We start from the raw sequence: 13,970 nt of genomic DNA, 5'->3' as shown, positions 1-13,970 counted from the left end.
GTCAGCTTTCTATTTGAGTCCTTGTCTCTGTAAGCTTCCAATATGAGTCTACAACATGCCAGCACACTTGAACTCATTAAACTGATTGAATTTTTTTTTTTTGCCATTTCTTCCATTTTCCAGCCAAACTCACATCCTTGGAAAGGTCATGCCGCAACTTTTCCAAACTCGTGCCAGCTTGAAGAAGGCTGCTGTTGCTTCTAAGTTTAGTACATTTCAGAAATAAGCAGGCCATGCTTCAAGAAAAATCACAACTGCATTCCCCCAGTTCTGCTCATGCCACAATCAACGTCTATGCTAAGGAAACCCATTTTCCACACAGCATGCTAGAGTGGGAATGAGAGAAGATAGCCTGCCTTCTCAGGGGTGGGTGGACGAGCAGCAAGGACACAAGAGCTCCGATCCAGAGGTGGAGTATAAAGGTCCTGCAAAGCACAATTCATAATGAGTGCTGTGAGACTGTAGCTGTATTCATTTCAGAGCCACTGCAATCCCCCACAAGGTTTTAGATGTGGGTCCAAACAAATTGCAGGCTCCAAATCCTGGCTTAGTCACAGGATCATTGGCTGGAATGTTCAAGCCATTCAATATTCCTCAGCTTCCACATCTGTAAAATGGGGTTAATGGAAAGCTATCCACAGCATTACAAATTCTGGAGGCAAAGTCTACCCTCAACCACAGTCTTAGGTATAGGCTGAGCTATTATAAACTTATGCACCTAAAATAATCTCCATGAAGCCTTTTCTATGCTGATCTGCTAATATACACAGGATTCTCCTCTTCTAACTATTTCCACATGAGGAAGACAGATGAACACCCAGCCATGTGGTATACAAATGCTTCTCCATCATTTTTTCCATCCTAAAGTCAAAGGAATTAAAGCCATGGAGAATGGGGCCAAAGCTAAGATAATTCTCAGCTAATTCATGGGAACTGTTCTGAATGCACATAGTTCATGCACACAGGGGAGGGACTGTAGCTCAGTGGGAGAGCATCTGCTTGGCATGCACAAGGTCCCAGGTTCAATCCCCACTATCTCCTGCTAGAGAGCAAGTTGTGGGTGATGTGAAAGACCTCTGCCAGAGACCCTGGAGAGGCGCTGCCAGTCTGAGACTGATGGACCAAGGGTCTGATTCAGTATAAGGCAGCTCCATGCGGTCACACCTCTATAACTTTATAGGTCTCCTCATAAGCAAGGAGGTAAACTTTTCAACTGGGCCCCTGGTACATGGGCCAAGACTTTTGCAAGTGTATTTTCCAAATCACATAATGCCCCCTCCCCGGACATGCCCACAGGTGGAACTTTGGGGCTAGAGATATCCTGGTTGGGGGCAGGATCTACTCCACTGCTACACAGGTCTATGGCACACCATGTGCTATCTCCAGTGCAGTCAGTTGATATATATGGCAGTGGATTGTTTTGTCCATGTGTGAAAAGCACTACTATGAAAACTGAGAGGTGTTTTATCCCACTAACATTAACTCTTCCCCCTTTTGGATCAGGATCAGCCTTCATCTCGGTCTCGGGAGTCAATAAGGATGCAGGGCTTAAGCTTGGCAGAGTTTTAACAAACCAAAACCCTCTCTTTTTAGAAAAAAGGCATGCCTGCATGGGTGTGAAGAAAGAATCCTCATCTGTTTGGCAGCCAACTGACATCATTGTCTTGGGCGGAGAGGCCACGGGGATTGGCTCTGTCTGTATCCATGCCTGGGAAGAATGAGTGTTCTCCAAAAGCATTTCCCAGTGAAGCAGAGGTTGGGGAGGTGGGGTGGATGGGGCATAGCGCAACTGAGGGACATGAGGAGATGGTGGTGGAGGTGGCGGGGGCAAGGGAGGGGGTGGTGGAGGGGGTGGAGCATGAGGGATAGGAGAAGAGAAGGATGCGGTATTGACAGAGACAGCCTTTGAAACCTCTTTAGGACACTGCAGTGGGGGAGAGGGCGGAACAGCGATTGTTCTTCGCAGAGGGAGGGGAGATTCGGCAGGAATTATAACCTAGGAAGAAAGCAGGAAGAAACATGAACAAGTTTAGAGGCAGCTTACAGGAATCTAAAGTATCAAGAGGAGACAACATGGGGCAAAAGAGGGTCCCCCCTATTCTGCCCAGTGTGGAGACTCCATTCCACCTCAAATCAAGCACGTTTGTTTTTCTTTTCAAGACCTAGCCCAACAGCCACGCAGAATCAAGTGGAAAAATAGAGTAGAAAGGGGCATTTTCTCCACTTGTATCTAGAGAAAATTAGGCAAAGAAGGCACCTGGAGAATTGTGCTCAGTTTAGCAACAATTTGGAAGGTCAGGTTTTGCATCTGAATATTTAATACCCTGGAGTGCTAAAATAAAGGAATGCTGTTTAATGACTGGCCTTCATGCTTTTAAGTTTAAAAATGCCATATGAAGAAGGCACGGTTTCCATGCTGAGAGTCTGTCCCTCTCTGTAATAGAGGGATTCGGGTCTCCAAGCCGATACAAAAGAACTGCTCGTTTGGCAAGAGAAGACAGATCCCAAACAGAGGCTCCCACAGGTACAACTCTGAAACATTACAAAGCACAGTGTTGTCAATCATAGTGCATCTATCTGAGCCTGTACAAAAGCCAAACATTACGTAACTTCCTGAAATTTCTCGCTCCTAATTTGAGATGCTTTAAGGCATTACTGCTGATTCTCTGGAAAGCAAGCCAACTTGCATCCCATCTCTTTCCTCTCGTTTTCAACACAACACTGTTGGCCAGGATGCCCGGTTTTGAAATCTTTAACTTGTGTAAGTACTCAGTTCAAAGGTCATCTCTGCACCTTATTTTAGGAACTGGAAAAGCTATCAGACAACTCATCTGTTCCTCTCTGTCCCCCAGTATTGGAGATACAGTCACTGCTGCTTCTCAAACATGCAAAATGATTGACAGGAACAATTATGGGAGCAGGACAAACTGTACAGTTTACCCCACTGGCTTCTTCCTTTTGGTGCAGGAGTGATTGAAGAGGCAATTGCTGTGCTTCCAGGTGTATGCATGTATAATGCTTCTGAAATAAGAAGTTGGACAGGTACCATGCAGATGTGCCCTGAGCTGTTTTCATCATACCAAATGAGAGACTCCTTCAGTGGTGCAGAGGCAAAACACACACATATGTGCAAGGTGTTACTCTCTACCTTTTCTACCTGCTGGACACCATCTTGCTGTTTCTTTGGAGGCTTGGAGATTATGATGACCCCTTCTGTCAGCCAGCTGTCTTGTCTCCTCCACTCCTCCTGTTCTGGTTTGCTGATCCCCAGCCTGTCCTGCAGCTCTTCAATCAAGCGGTCTTGGGAGACTGACTTGTGAAATATGGCGGGCCCCAGCTTGCGTCGTGGTGAGAGGTCACGGCACATCGGGTGCACGTTGGAGGTCTCTTTCGTTTGCTTGATAACAGATTTTATCTTAATGGGGGGGAAGCGACAACCTCAAAACACAAGAACCACAACCCCAACTGAACAGTGTAGGAAGCACATGCTTCACACTAAAATCTGTTAGTGACCACGTCCAGGAGAAAAACAAACCGCTCTTTCCTCAGTGGGGAAAAAAATTAATTCTGGCAGTGCCACAGGCATTGGCTCAGTTTTTCAGAAAAGCCCTTTAAAGAAAGCAATGTCAGCTGAACACACACAGCACTGGCTACAGAAAGCCAATGAAGTCATTGCAAGCGGCCAAGTTCAAGAGAGGCCATCTCATCAGGTGTTAGAAAAACCTTATAACCACCATGACCTATGACGGCCTCCTTAAGCACCATAAGCTTAGAGGACTATTGGATTCTCCAACCCCAACAACCGAGAGAGAGTGTAAAGGTACACATCATGCAGAAGAACAGCTGCAGCCCTCTAATGCAGCAAAAGAAAAAATAATAAGAAGTCCATTTCCAACGGTTGTGGTATAACTTTTTTAGGCAACAGCGTACAGCAGTTGCAGAGAACGATTCTAAAACTAGGAGCCTCAGGGCTGCATTCTAAGCCAGCAAGTAACCAATGTACTGCCTGACTGATAACTTGAAAGAAGCTTCTTCAGTTGCCATCATACAGTGTGCTGCTGCTCTTCTGAAACCTCTCTCTAGGCCTCATGCCTGGTTCACTTCCCAGGGTTGACAGAGTGCAAGCATCTCTTCATTCTCACGTCCCAAAGGGAGCCAAGCACAGACCAAAGGGTGCCATCGAAACTTAAGAGCAGCTCACGGACCATGCTGCTGCTATTAAATGTACTTTGGTAAAGCATGCAGGGCAAACTTATTTCAGGATACCATCCCATTACGAGAGAAAGCCCAAAGGCACGTATATCATGCACAAGCAAACTAGGTGCACCACCAGGAGACATTTGCTCCACACTCCCCTGTGCATTCACTTTGATGCATGCCTGGCCTGACGTAGAAATCCTCTCCACAGGAATCCTGTAAGCAGCAGGGACAAGATCCAGTTCCTCCTTCCTGGCATTTCCCACAGACTCCGGAGCTGCTATCAGAGCAGAGAGTGACTCTTTCTGATGGCCTGCTGGTGTATTCTGAAGACTGTTTTTTCTGGACACCCTCTCTGAACCTTGCCTCTTCTCAGCAACATCAGGACAGCTGTTTGCCCTGGCTGGATACTGGATTTCAGTAACTTGCTGAACGGTATGGCTCTGCTGGCCTTGGGCTCCTGGGAAGTTATCCCATTGATCCGCGCTCAAAAGATCGGATTTGTACACTGCTTGTGAAGCATGGTCTCCGCCAGAAAGTGTTGTTGGTTTAAGCCGAGGCATTTCCAAATGGCTTAGCTCATTTGCAGCTATTTGGTTGACCTCGTTCTTCTTGTGAGCGGCAGCTATTTGACCAAACGCAACCCCCTGTTCCGGCTTCGTTGGCACCCCACTGGTTATGCAGGAGCTTGAAATAGAGACTGCTGGAACTTTGGGACCATATCTCTGATCCTCCCTCATATGCTCTTTAGGTTCTGCAAGTTCCCAGCTTTGGCCTTCAGCATCAGAGCACAAAGACTGCATCTTAGAAATGGAGAGACATGCCCCATGGGAGGTAGACTTTGTGCTCAATCCTTCTGATCCTGAGAGAGAAGCAGATGCCTCTGGAAGAGGTACTTCAGCCCAGGACCTAGAAGGATGTTGTAGGGTGGTGAGAGGATGTCCTGGAACAGCCACCGTGGCTCGACCGCTGCCTTCCTCTTCGATGTGCAGGACCTCCAGTGACATCGCTGCCAGGGGGCCTGCCACATCCCCATATCGGCCTGTGGTTTGTTGCTTTGAGCTGGCCAGGGGAGCCATGCTGTCAGCCAAATCTGGGCCGGGAAGCAGCTCCAGGGAGGGTTCAGAGATCAATGATATAGTGGAACTGGTCTGTAGAAAGAAACAGAAATGGGATCGAGGAGAGGGGAGGGGAGGAGGGGGGGATGAGAGAGAGATGCAAACAGAATTGAGGAAAGAGAGAGGAAAGTAGTGAAAGGGGGGAAAATACATAAAATGACACTAAAACAAAAATCTATCCAAGGTGGCCAGAAGGAAAATACATCATGAGGCAGGACAGAAGGTGGAAATGCAGCACACAGTTCCTGACACTAGGCCAGCCTCTCTCTCCCTCTCTCTCTCTCTGCAAAAGTAGGTCAGGAGAACAATTGCACTGAAACCTGCCCAGAATCCAACAGCCACAGCAAACCACCTGCTTACTCAGACAACCTCCCCCATCCCAGCTCTGTCACCTGATCGGCTAGTTCGGTTAGGAACAAAAGCAAGGGCTCAGCACACCCGTAATAAAAGATTCAGGGGACTTAGTGGCCATTTCCCCACCTTCTTCCCATGCAACTGAATCCAAGAAGAGTGTTCTAGGTCAGAGACGTCACCCTTTTAACTGAACAACTCAGCTTTGTTCAGAACCTTGGAAAGTTTCCGGTGCCCAGCAACACAGAGCAAGGCATTTTAAAACGAAGACACTTGTTTAGTAAGTGAGCCATGAATGCTCTTGAGTCAGAACATGACAAGTTAGTAGCTTGTCTGTAGTGCTGCAGGCCCTTTCAAAACTTGGGCTGTCTACATGCTGTAATCGTGCGCGAGGGCAGAAAAAGCATTTGGGGCACAGACTGCAGCTATCCAAGAACTTCAGCTTTCATGGAAATACAAAACAAAACAAAAAGTTGGTAACCTTTATGCTGCCAACAGATGCTTGAAGTGCCCAATGAACTCTCAGCTGCCCAATGGTCTGCTGAGTTTGATTTTCAATGGCCAGGGAGTCCCTAGATAGCTCCTTGTTCATTCTTATGACTAGCAAAATAAATTGTGCAAAAATAAGACAAATGACGCAGATTTGCTTAACTGAAAACAGATACCAGAATTCAGCTTTTCTTGGCTTACATTTGGGTTGTCATCAGAAACTTTTGAAAGGTAAGCCACACTGTTCAGTATACCCCAAAAAGGGAACAGGAAAGAATCGAGACACAACCCTGTCAGGAGTGTCCCTTAGAGAACCAAGGAATAGGAGTGGACTGTCACAGGAAATTGCTTTACTAAGTCGGATCTGCCAAGTCTACCCAAGTCAGTATTGTCCACTTTGACTGGCAGCAGCTTTCCAAGGACTCAGATGTCTTTCACATAACCTACTACGAGATGCTCTTTAACTGGAGATGCTGGGGACTGAACCTCAGACCTTCTGCATTCAAAGTAAATGCTCTACCACTGAGCCTTTGGGTATTTGAACACATCATCTGTTCAAATACAAACAGCGCCTTCCAGTTTCCATGGGGAGGATATGTCGGCAAAGGACTAAGCTAGCAGCAAACAATGTTAGGTCAACTTTGCCCTCTGCGCTTACGTTTTCCTTGTTACTGGCCTTTTTCTTTGCTTCTCACACACACACTGCAGCTAAATTAATGGCAAATCACTGAAGTTGTTGCATGCCCCTTAGCGACAAAATTAGCTCACAGAAAGAGCTAAAAGAAGACCAGGGACTATGGTACAGATAATAACACTCTAAAAAGCAACAGTTGTGTCTTTCCTCCTAGGATTACGCTTGCCATAACTCTGATCCAGCAGTGATGGTGTTATACATGTCCAAGTGTGATAAGAGGAGTATGTGTGGATAGAAAGAAAAAGGGGTAGAATCTTGCTTCAAGGTAAAAGCCTGTCCAGCCCCCTTTAAAATGTAAAAATGTCACATAAAGAAGCTTTGAGGGATATACACACTGTGTGTGTGTGTGTGTCCTGTTTGACCAATACAACAATGTTCTTTAAGCCACTTCCTTACATGATTTTTTCAGAGTGCAGCAAGAGAAATGAAGCAGACATAATTGGATAAAGGGTCTGTCTCAAACTACAGCAGCCTCCAGGCTTTGTTAGTTAGGTTTCTGTCCCTGTTCTGCTATGTCCTGCCCGTAGCCTCTGGGGTTTTTTTCTTCCTTGCCTTAAAAGGGCTGAACATATAACGTAAACCATCAACAAGCCCGCCCCCCCTCATTTCTCCACCTTTCATTGCATAATCACATGAAGATGGTGAAAGTATTTTCCTTAACATGAACAGCTTATTAGGACATAAATCAGGAACAGCTAAATTTTAAGGATGCATGTGGGTGCTACAGATATCACTGGAGTTCATTTCACTATGGAGCTGGAATTGGAAGGAACAAAACGTATTTGTTTTAGATTTCTAGTCTGAACCATCCCAATAGTAAGCACCATTATGGAGAAAAAATACAGTAAGATATAAAAATCTATATAAAAATTCCACTTTGCTTTACCATCTTAGCTTAACTGCAGTCATTAACAAGGCCTTAAAACCATTTCAGAGCATTGCCTAGGTTAAACTTAGGAAAAGAAGTCTCTAAGAAAAAGCTCAGAAAAAATAAATCTCCAAGCTTCTCTTGCATTCTTCCATCAAATGGATTTGGTGAAAGATGGAATAATAAAGCTGTGTTCCCTTGAAGAACTGCAGCTTAGGGCTAAACTATACATTAATTATACATATATTTCTGACAAGTTGGGTCTGGGTTTCCTCTCAGTCAGTTCCCCCCAGTCATGTAGCAGCTGTGAGGAAAAGCATTTTCAAAGTCTCCAGGAGCCCAACTGAACTGATGGCGCAGAGGAAGGAGGGGGCTTTCCCAAGCTGAAAAGGCCAAAGAGAACAGTACAGACTTCAAAAATGCATTTTCCCATACCAGTTACATGCTGGTAAACAAGCTGGATACAGGGAACCTGAAGCCAGCTCATCAAAAAACATAAATGTGTAGTTTGGCCTTCAGTTCTTACAAACAGCAGATAAAGAGATAAATCTGTCTCTAGACAGTACCATATCAGATCAAAGGATGGAGCTCACATGTACAAATCCTGCTCCATACAACAACTAAAACACTTGCGCACAGAAAACTAACTTGCAAAGGATTCCAGCCAATCCTTCTCTCTTGTTGCTAGATGCAGTGCTGGCTTATTTCTTTGTTTTTGCATGTAAGCCCTCGCCTTCAGTCTAATATAGTACAGCCCAGAAACAGATTTCCTCCCTTTATTTGCTACTATTTCTGAGAACTAGATTTCTGTGATGCAGGGAACAGGTCTCCAAAGTATGAAGAACTTAAGCCACCTGGGGCTTTATCAGTCAATACAGCCCTTCCAAACATGCTGCTGCCAAACGTGAAACTGCAACAAAAAGGTACCTGCATCCTTTAGATGCTTGATACAGTTGGTATTCCAGATGCAGCTTCCAAACATTCCTGTTTCCACTGAGAGGTCAGTCAAGCCCAGCGTCAAATAAATATGCGCTGGTAGCAACTCACCCAAGGTAAGTGCTCCCCATCCCACCAAAACAATTTTGATCTGGGAAGCCGGTGCTGCCATTTTATAACCCCTCCAAGAACTGCAAAATTTCCACAAGCTTCTGCCCCACCTCCACCTTGTAGCGACATATGCTGCATGCAAGATAGCAGCCAAGAGTCAGGAAGATCTTGTTTCTAGAAGCAAACTCCAGGTTCGGTTCTTAAACCACAGACTCATGGGATATCATCAGACTACAGGCACTCTGTCCATAACAGAAATGTGCCTAAGGTACATGAGCCTGCAGTATATGGGGAAATTGCTAGACAGTAATATATGCATTACTTATTTGCAGAAGGTGGGCTTTCCATCCCCTCCCCTTTCATAAGGTGTCCCCCCTCCCCACATCCCACCAAGTTCCACTCATGCAACAAGCTCTTTGACACACATGATGGGCAAATTTGCTTGTTTCATTTTGCTGAAATAAGGCAAATGATTCATAGCAGTTTTTTTAAAAATGTTAATATTTTGGAACCATTGCTACATAGTCCTATATGCTGCCTTAAGTATGTGCTCCTATGTGCTACCTGTGCTTCAAGGAGGATCTTACTAGGTAGTTATATGTTGTCTAATATCAGTCCTAGAATTGTGTATGCTCTGTTTCAACATTTCTTTGACTCTGTATTGGATTCTTGCTAATGCTATGTCTTTGTAAATTTGCACTTATTTACCCTATGGAATTGTTTATGAAAATGTCCTTGAAATTGATTGTACTAATCCCACACTATGTAATCTGCCTTGAGACTCAGTGAGATTCATAAATAAATAAAATTAAATAGTAGTTGAGCAAAGAAGATATGAACCCAAAATCTTCCAGTTAATTTTTAAAACACTGGATAGCCTTAGGCAGGCCACCCCTACCCCCTACATTCATTATGTGTGGGTGTTATGTGCTGCCCAGCTGCCTCTGACCTATGGCAACCCTATGAATGAAAGACCTCCAAAACATCCTATCATTAACTGTCTTGCTTAGATCTTGCAAAGTGGAGGACGTGGCTTCTTTTACTGAGTCAAGCCATCTCATTTTAGGTCTTCCTCTTTTCCTACTGCCTTCTACTTTTCCTCCCATTATTGATTTTTCTAGAGCATCTTGCCTTCACATGATGTGACCAAAGTACGATAGCCTTAGTTTTGTCATTTTAGCTTCTAGGGAGAATTCAGGCTTGATTTGATCTAGTGCTCACTTATTCTTCTTTTTGGCTGTCCATTGTATCCGCAAAACTCTCCTCCAGCACCACATTTTAAATGAATCAATTTCCTTCCTGTCAGTTTTCTTCACATCCATTATATGAGGATAATAAATAGTAATCTTTCTTTAAAGGAACATAATTCAAAGGTTGGGTGTGTGGCTACATGGGACACTCCTTGGTGATGGTGAGACTGTAGATCTTTCTTCCACCCAGGAGCCTCACCAGGCACCATCACTTCTGGGGGATGGTTAAGACAGTTTGGTTCAGGCAAGTGTTTGGGATGACAAACTCGTGCTGATTTTTCCCCCATGGCATACTGATGAATTGAACTCTTGTTTTATAACTCTTGTTTTATAACTCTTTATTGGATGGTTGTTTTTATTCTGCTGACTTTTAACATTTTATGGAATTCACTGGGTTGAATCCTGCCACTTTACTCAACTAAGTGTGGAGCCTGCCTGCAGAGGAGGAGGAGCTTTGCTGAGCAACGTGGCAGGATCCAGCCCACTGAGTTTTGTGCTGTTGATGATTTCCAATGTGTTTTAATTTGGCTATTACTGCAAGCCGCTCCACAGCACAGAAATATTTACACACAAATATCTGAAGTGCATTGGCCACTTAGGAAAAAAAAAGCATTACATCATTCATAGATTTGGATCATTCCATTGCAATAGGGCAGGTTAAAAATGTCATCAGTGACTCCGTTTTTTGGGAACTTGCATATGGCAGTCCCTTTATTTGAATACGATGAAGTCTGGAAACCAATTTTAGATGTTTTAAATGCCAAAGAAGTAATTCCCCCCACGCAACAAAGTTAAAATGCTCATTTATTGTAATTCTTGGGTTTTTAACAATTTGCCAAGAGTGGTTTTGATAATGTCTTTTATGGCTTAGTTTTAATCCCTTTCTTGTTTGTACAGTATGGTTTTATCATTTCTTGTATTAAATTTGGAAAAAAAATCAGTGACTTCTCAACAAATTGTCTTTCTGATCTAGCAAGTGTCTACTTTTTTAGCAGTTTCTTACAAAAATGTATTCTCAACACACACACACACACACACACCACACATACACCTTTTTTCACCCCTTGGCAAATATTTAGCAAAGTACAAAACAGAAACATACACTCCAGCACCCAAGTGTAATTTGAAGACTTTCATATTCCTTGAGAAGACCGTCTAGACATAAATCAGAAGAGGAAAACTCTATGTCCAGTTGCAAGGCTCACAAAGCATGCTAGGTGAATGGCAACAACAAACCAATGTACCAAGGAACAAAAACACCCAGGAGGGTGACAGAAGGACACTCAGGCAGACAGGTCACGAATAGAGGGCAAGAGAAAGAAGTCAGCGAGGAAAGACGCAGACAAGTGAGTGGAACATGCCAGGCGTTGAAGTGACAGGGCACCTTGAAGTCAGAAAGTGAAGCCATCAGCTCATCCAGTTCCCTCGTTGCTGAAGAGGCAGAAATGCGAGTCTGCTGCTGGCTGGAGGTGACCCGCTGGGGGCTGCTCATCTCGCCTTGATTCACAGTGATGGCTGGACTGACCAAAAACAAAACAAACGAACAAAAAAAGACAGGACATGTTCACATGCTGCTGAGAAGTTTTGCCTTTTTTCCCAAAAGACGAGTGTCAGACTAGGATTTGGGAGACCCAGATTTGAAACTTCAGTGTGTCATGGAAACTTGCTGGGCAACCCTGGGCCACTCATATAATCTCAGCCTAACCTACCTCACAGGGTTTTTGTGAGGATAAAATGGAGAAGGGGAGAATGTTGCTAGTCACTCTGGGCCTCCACTGGGGAGAAAAGTGGGGTATAAATGAAGTAAATAATTTGTAGACTAAAGAACTGTCTCTCTTCATATGCCCCCCATGCACCCACTAAGGTCTTCAGGTTGTTCCCTGGTTTAAGGTGGTCCACTTGGCATCCCTGCCTGGCACTGACCCAGTCCGGGCTGTTTTGGCCCTGATCCGGGCTCAAAAGGACCCCAAAGTGCCGAAAATGGCCATTTTGGGCCCGTTTTGGCCCGAATCAGAGCCAAAACGGCCGGGACCAGGTTGGTGCCAAGCAGGGGAGCCTTCCCCCGCCTGGCACCAGCCCCAATCCAAGCCCCTTTGTCTCTGAAATGGGCCCAAAATGGCCAGGACCAGGTCAGTGCCCGGTAGGGGACGCTTCCCCCATCCAGCACCAACCCGATCCGGGCCGTTTCAACCCCAATCTGGGCTGAAACAGGCCCCAAATGGCCGTTTCAGCCCGGATCGGGGCCAAAATGGCAGGGACCGGGTTGGTGCTGGGCGGGGGAGGCACCGTTCTGGTGCATTCCTCCTCGAAATGAGCCCTGCTCTCTATCCATCTTCCCAATCTGTTTTTTGTAGTTCCCTCTTCTTCTGGAAACTCGACCGTCTGATCCTAGGGTTTGCTTAGTAACCACATGACATAGCAACCTTGCTGAAACGAAGAGCTACTGTAGCATTGTGGTTAAGTGCCTCGGCTCCGAGCCAGCAGTCTGCTGGTTTGACTCCCACTACTGCCATGAACTCTGCAGGTGGCCTTGGGTAAGTTGCTCCTCTCGGCCCCAGCTCCCCTGCTGTATTGTGGGGATAATAATACTGCTCTGAGTGTGGCACTAATTTGTCCACAAGAGTGGTATATATACCTACAGAGAGAAGACTGAGATTACACACCTGGTGAAAACTCAAAAGGACAACAATTCTATCCAAGCTTTTAAGATTCACCAGTTTTCCATTTCTTTTTGGCAGGCCCGCACTTTTAAGGAAGCAAAAAAACCCCAACAAACATAGAGTGGAGTGCCACTACCTTCTCTACCCTGATACTCCTGCACTTAAAGGAGATGTGGCCAAATAACTACTTACACTGGGCTAGGCACTGAGCTCTCCAGTTCATCTAAAAGGCTCTCCACGCTAGGACACACATCCTCAATGTCATGCCCTCCATTCCGCTTGGGTTTCTCTTTCACAGGGGCTGCTGGTTTTGTGTTCAAAGAGGTAGCATTCTCCGGGATGCCATAGTGAGAGCCAGTCCCACTGGGCAACGAGGGGCTCCTTGTGGTTTCATCTGGCAAGGAAAAGAACACAGGACAGGCAGATAAGCACCACTTGCAACAAAACAGGTGCCAGCAAAAGTTATGGGAAGAATGCAGGGAGGACAGAGACAGAGGACTTGGAAAATTTTTACATGGTATATTCCCTCCCCACTTTGTACCCAAAGCTTTACTTCAGACTCCTACATTTCAGTTCATCAAAAGATAATTTAAGGATCACAAGGGGCCACCAAGGATCTCCCATCTTCTCTTCTATCCCACCGGCCTCGTGCTGCTCCCGGTGGAGTTGCAGGTATCCCAGTCTCCGCTATAACATTCCCATTAAGACAACCCATCCAGCATATGGAAGTTCCATCCCCCCCAATTAATTTATCTGCTTTTCACTGCCCAATGGCCACTGGAGCCACTGATCCATACCTGCTGAATAGCCGCTAGGAGGATTGTGTTGAACAGCATTCAGTTCCAGTAGCAGTCGGTCCAGTTCTGACAGGTTATTGCCTAGCGAGGAGCTCATGAGGGTGGGAGAGGGTTCGGCAGACTTCTGCTTGTTAGGGAAACTGGAGTTCAGAGAAGAAGGAAGAGGATGGTTTGGTCATGAACTTCAACCGCTGATGCTCTTTCTCTAAAAGATGACTTGCATTAGTGCAGAGGGAAGGGAGCAGGTATGAAAACTAGTTCTGTCAAGAAACTAAACTCCTAATGCAGAGATCCCCAGCATGGTAACCAGAAACACCACGGCATCCACTGATACATGATGTCCACTCGCTTCTTGAATCTTGCAGATAAAAACCAGTAGGTCATGAGTCTGCAGCCTGGCCACAGGCACAGCCTTCTCTGACTTGGCAACCTCTAGCTGTGGCCTTTGTAAATTGCAAATCCTCCCCTTCTTTGGAAACTTAAACCAAACAGCACCTCT

General features: G+C 45.4%; 1 protein-coding gene across 1 annotated transcript in view; it reads right to left on the bottom strand.

Moving 5' to 3' along the window:
- The window catches only part of PXN (paxillin), a 72,797-nt gene that overhangs the window by 16,751 nt on the left and 42,076 nt on the right, over nt 1–13,970 (bottom strand). The window contains exons 4-6 of the mRNA XM_054996107.1: nt 13,472–13,611; nt 12,867–13,068; nt 11,399–11,534 (exon numbers count right to left, since the gene is read on the bottom strand). Of these exons, the coding sequence (XP_054852082.1) occupies nt 11,399–11,534; nt 12,867–13,068; nt 13,472–13,611 (478 nt within the window). The remainder of the gene's footprint in view (nt 1–11,398; nt 11,535–12,866; nt 13,069–13,471; nt 13,612–13,970) is intronic.

Source organism: Eublepharis macularius, chromosome 13, assembly GCF_028583425.1.
Source record: "Eublepharis macularius isolate TG4126 chromosome 13, MPM_Emac_v1.0, whole genome shotgun sequence".
In the NCBI taxonomy this organism is placed as follows: Eukaryota; Metazoa; Chordata; class Lepidosauria; order Squamata; family Eublepharidae; genus Eublepharis; species Eublepharis macularius.
This window is presented reverse-complemented; position numbering and strand designations above follow the sequence as displayed.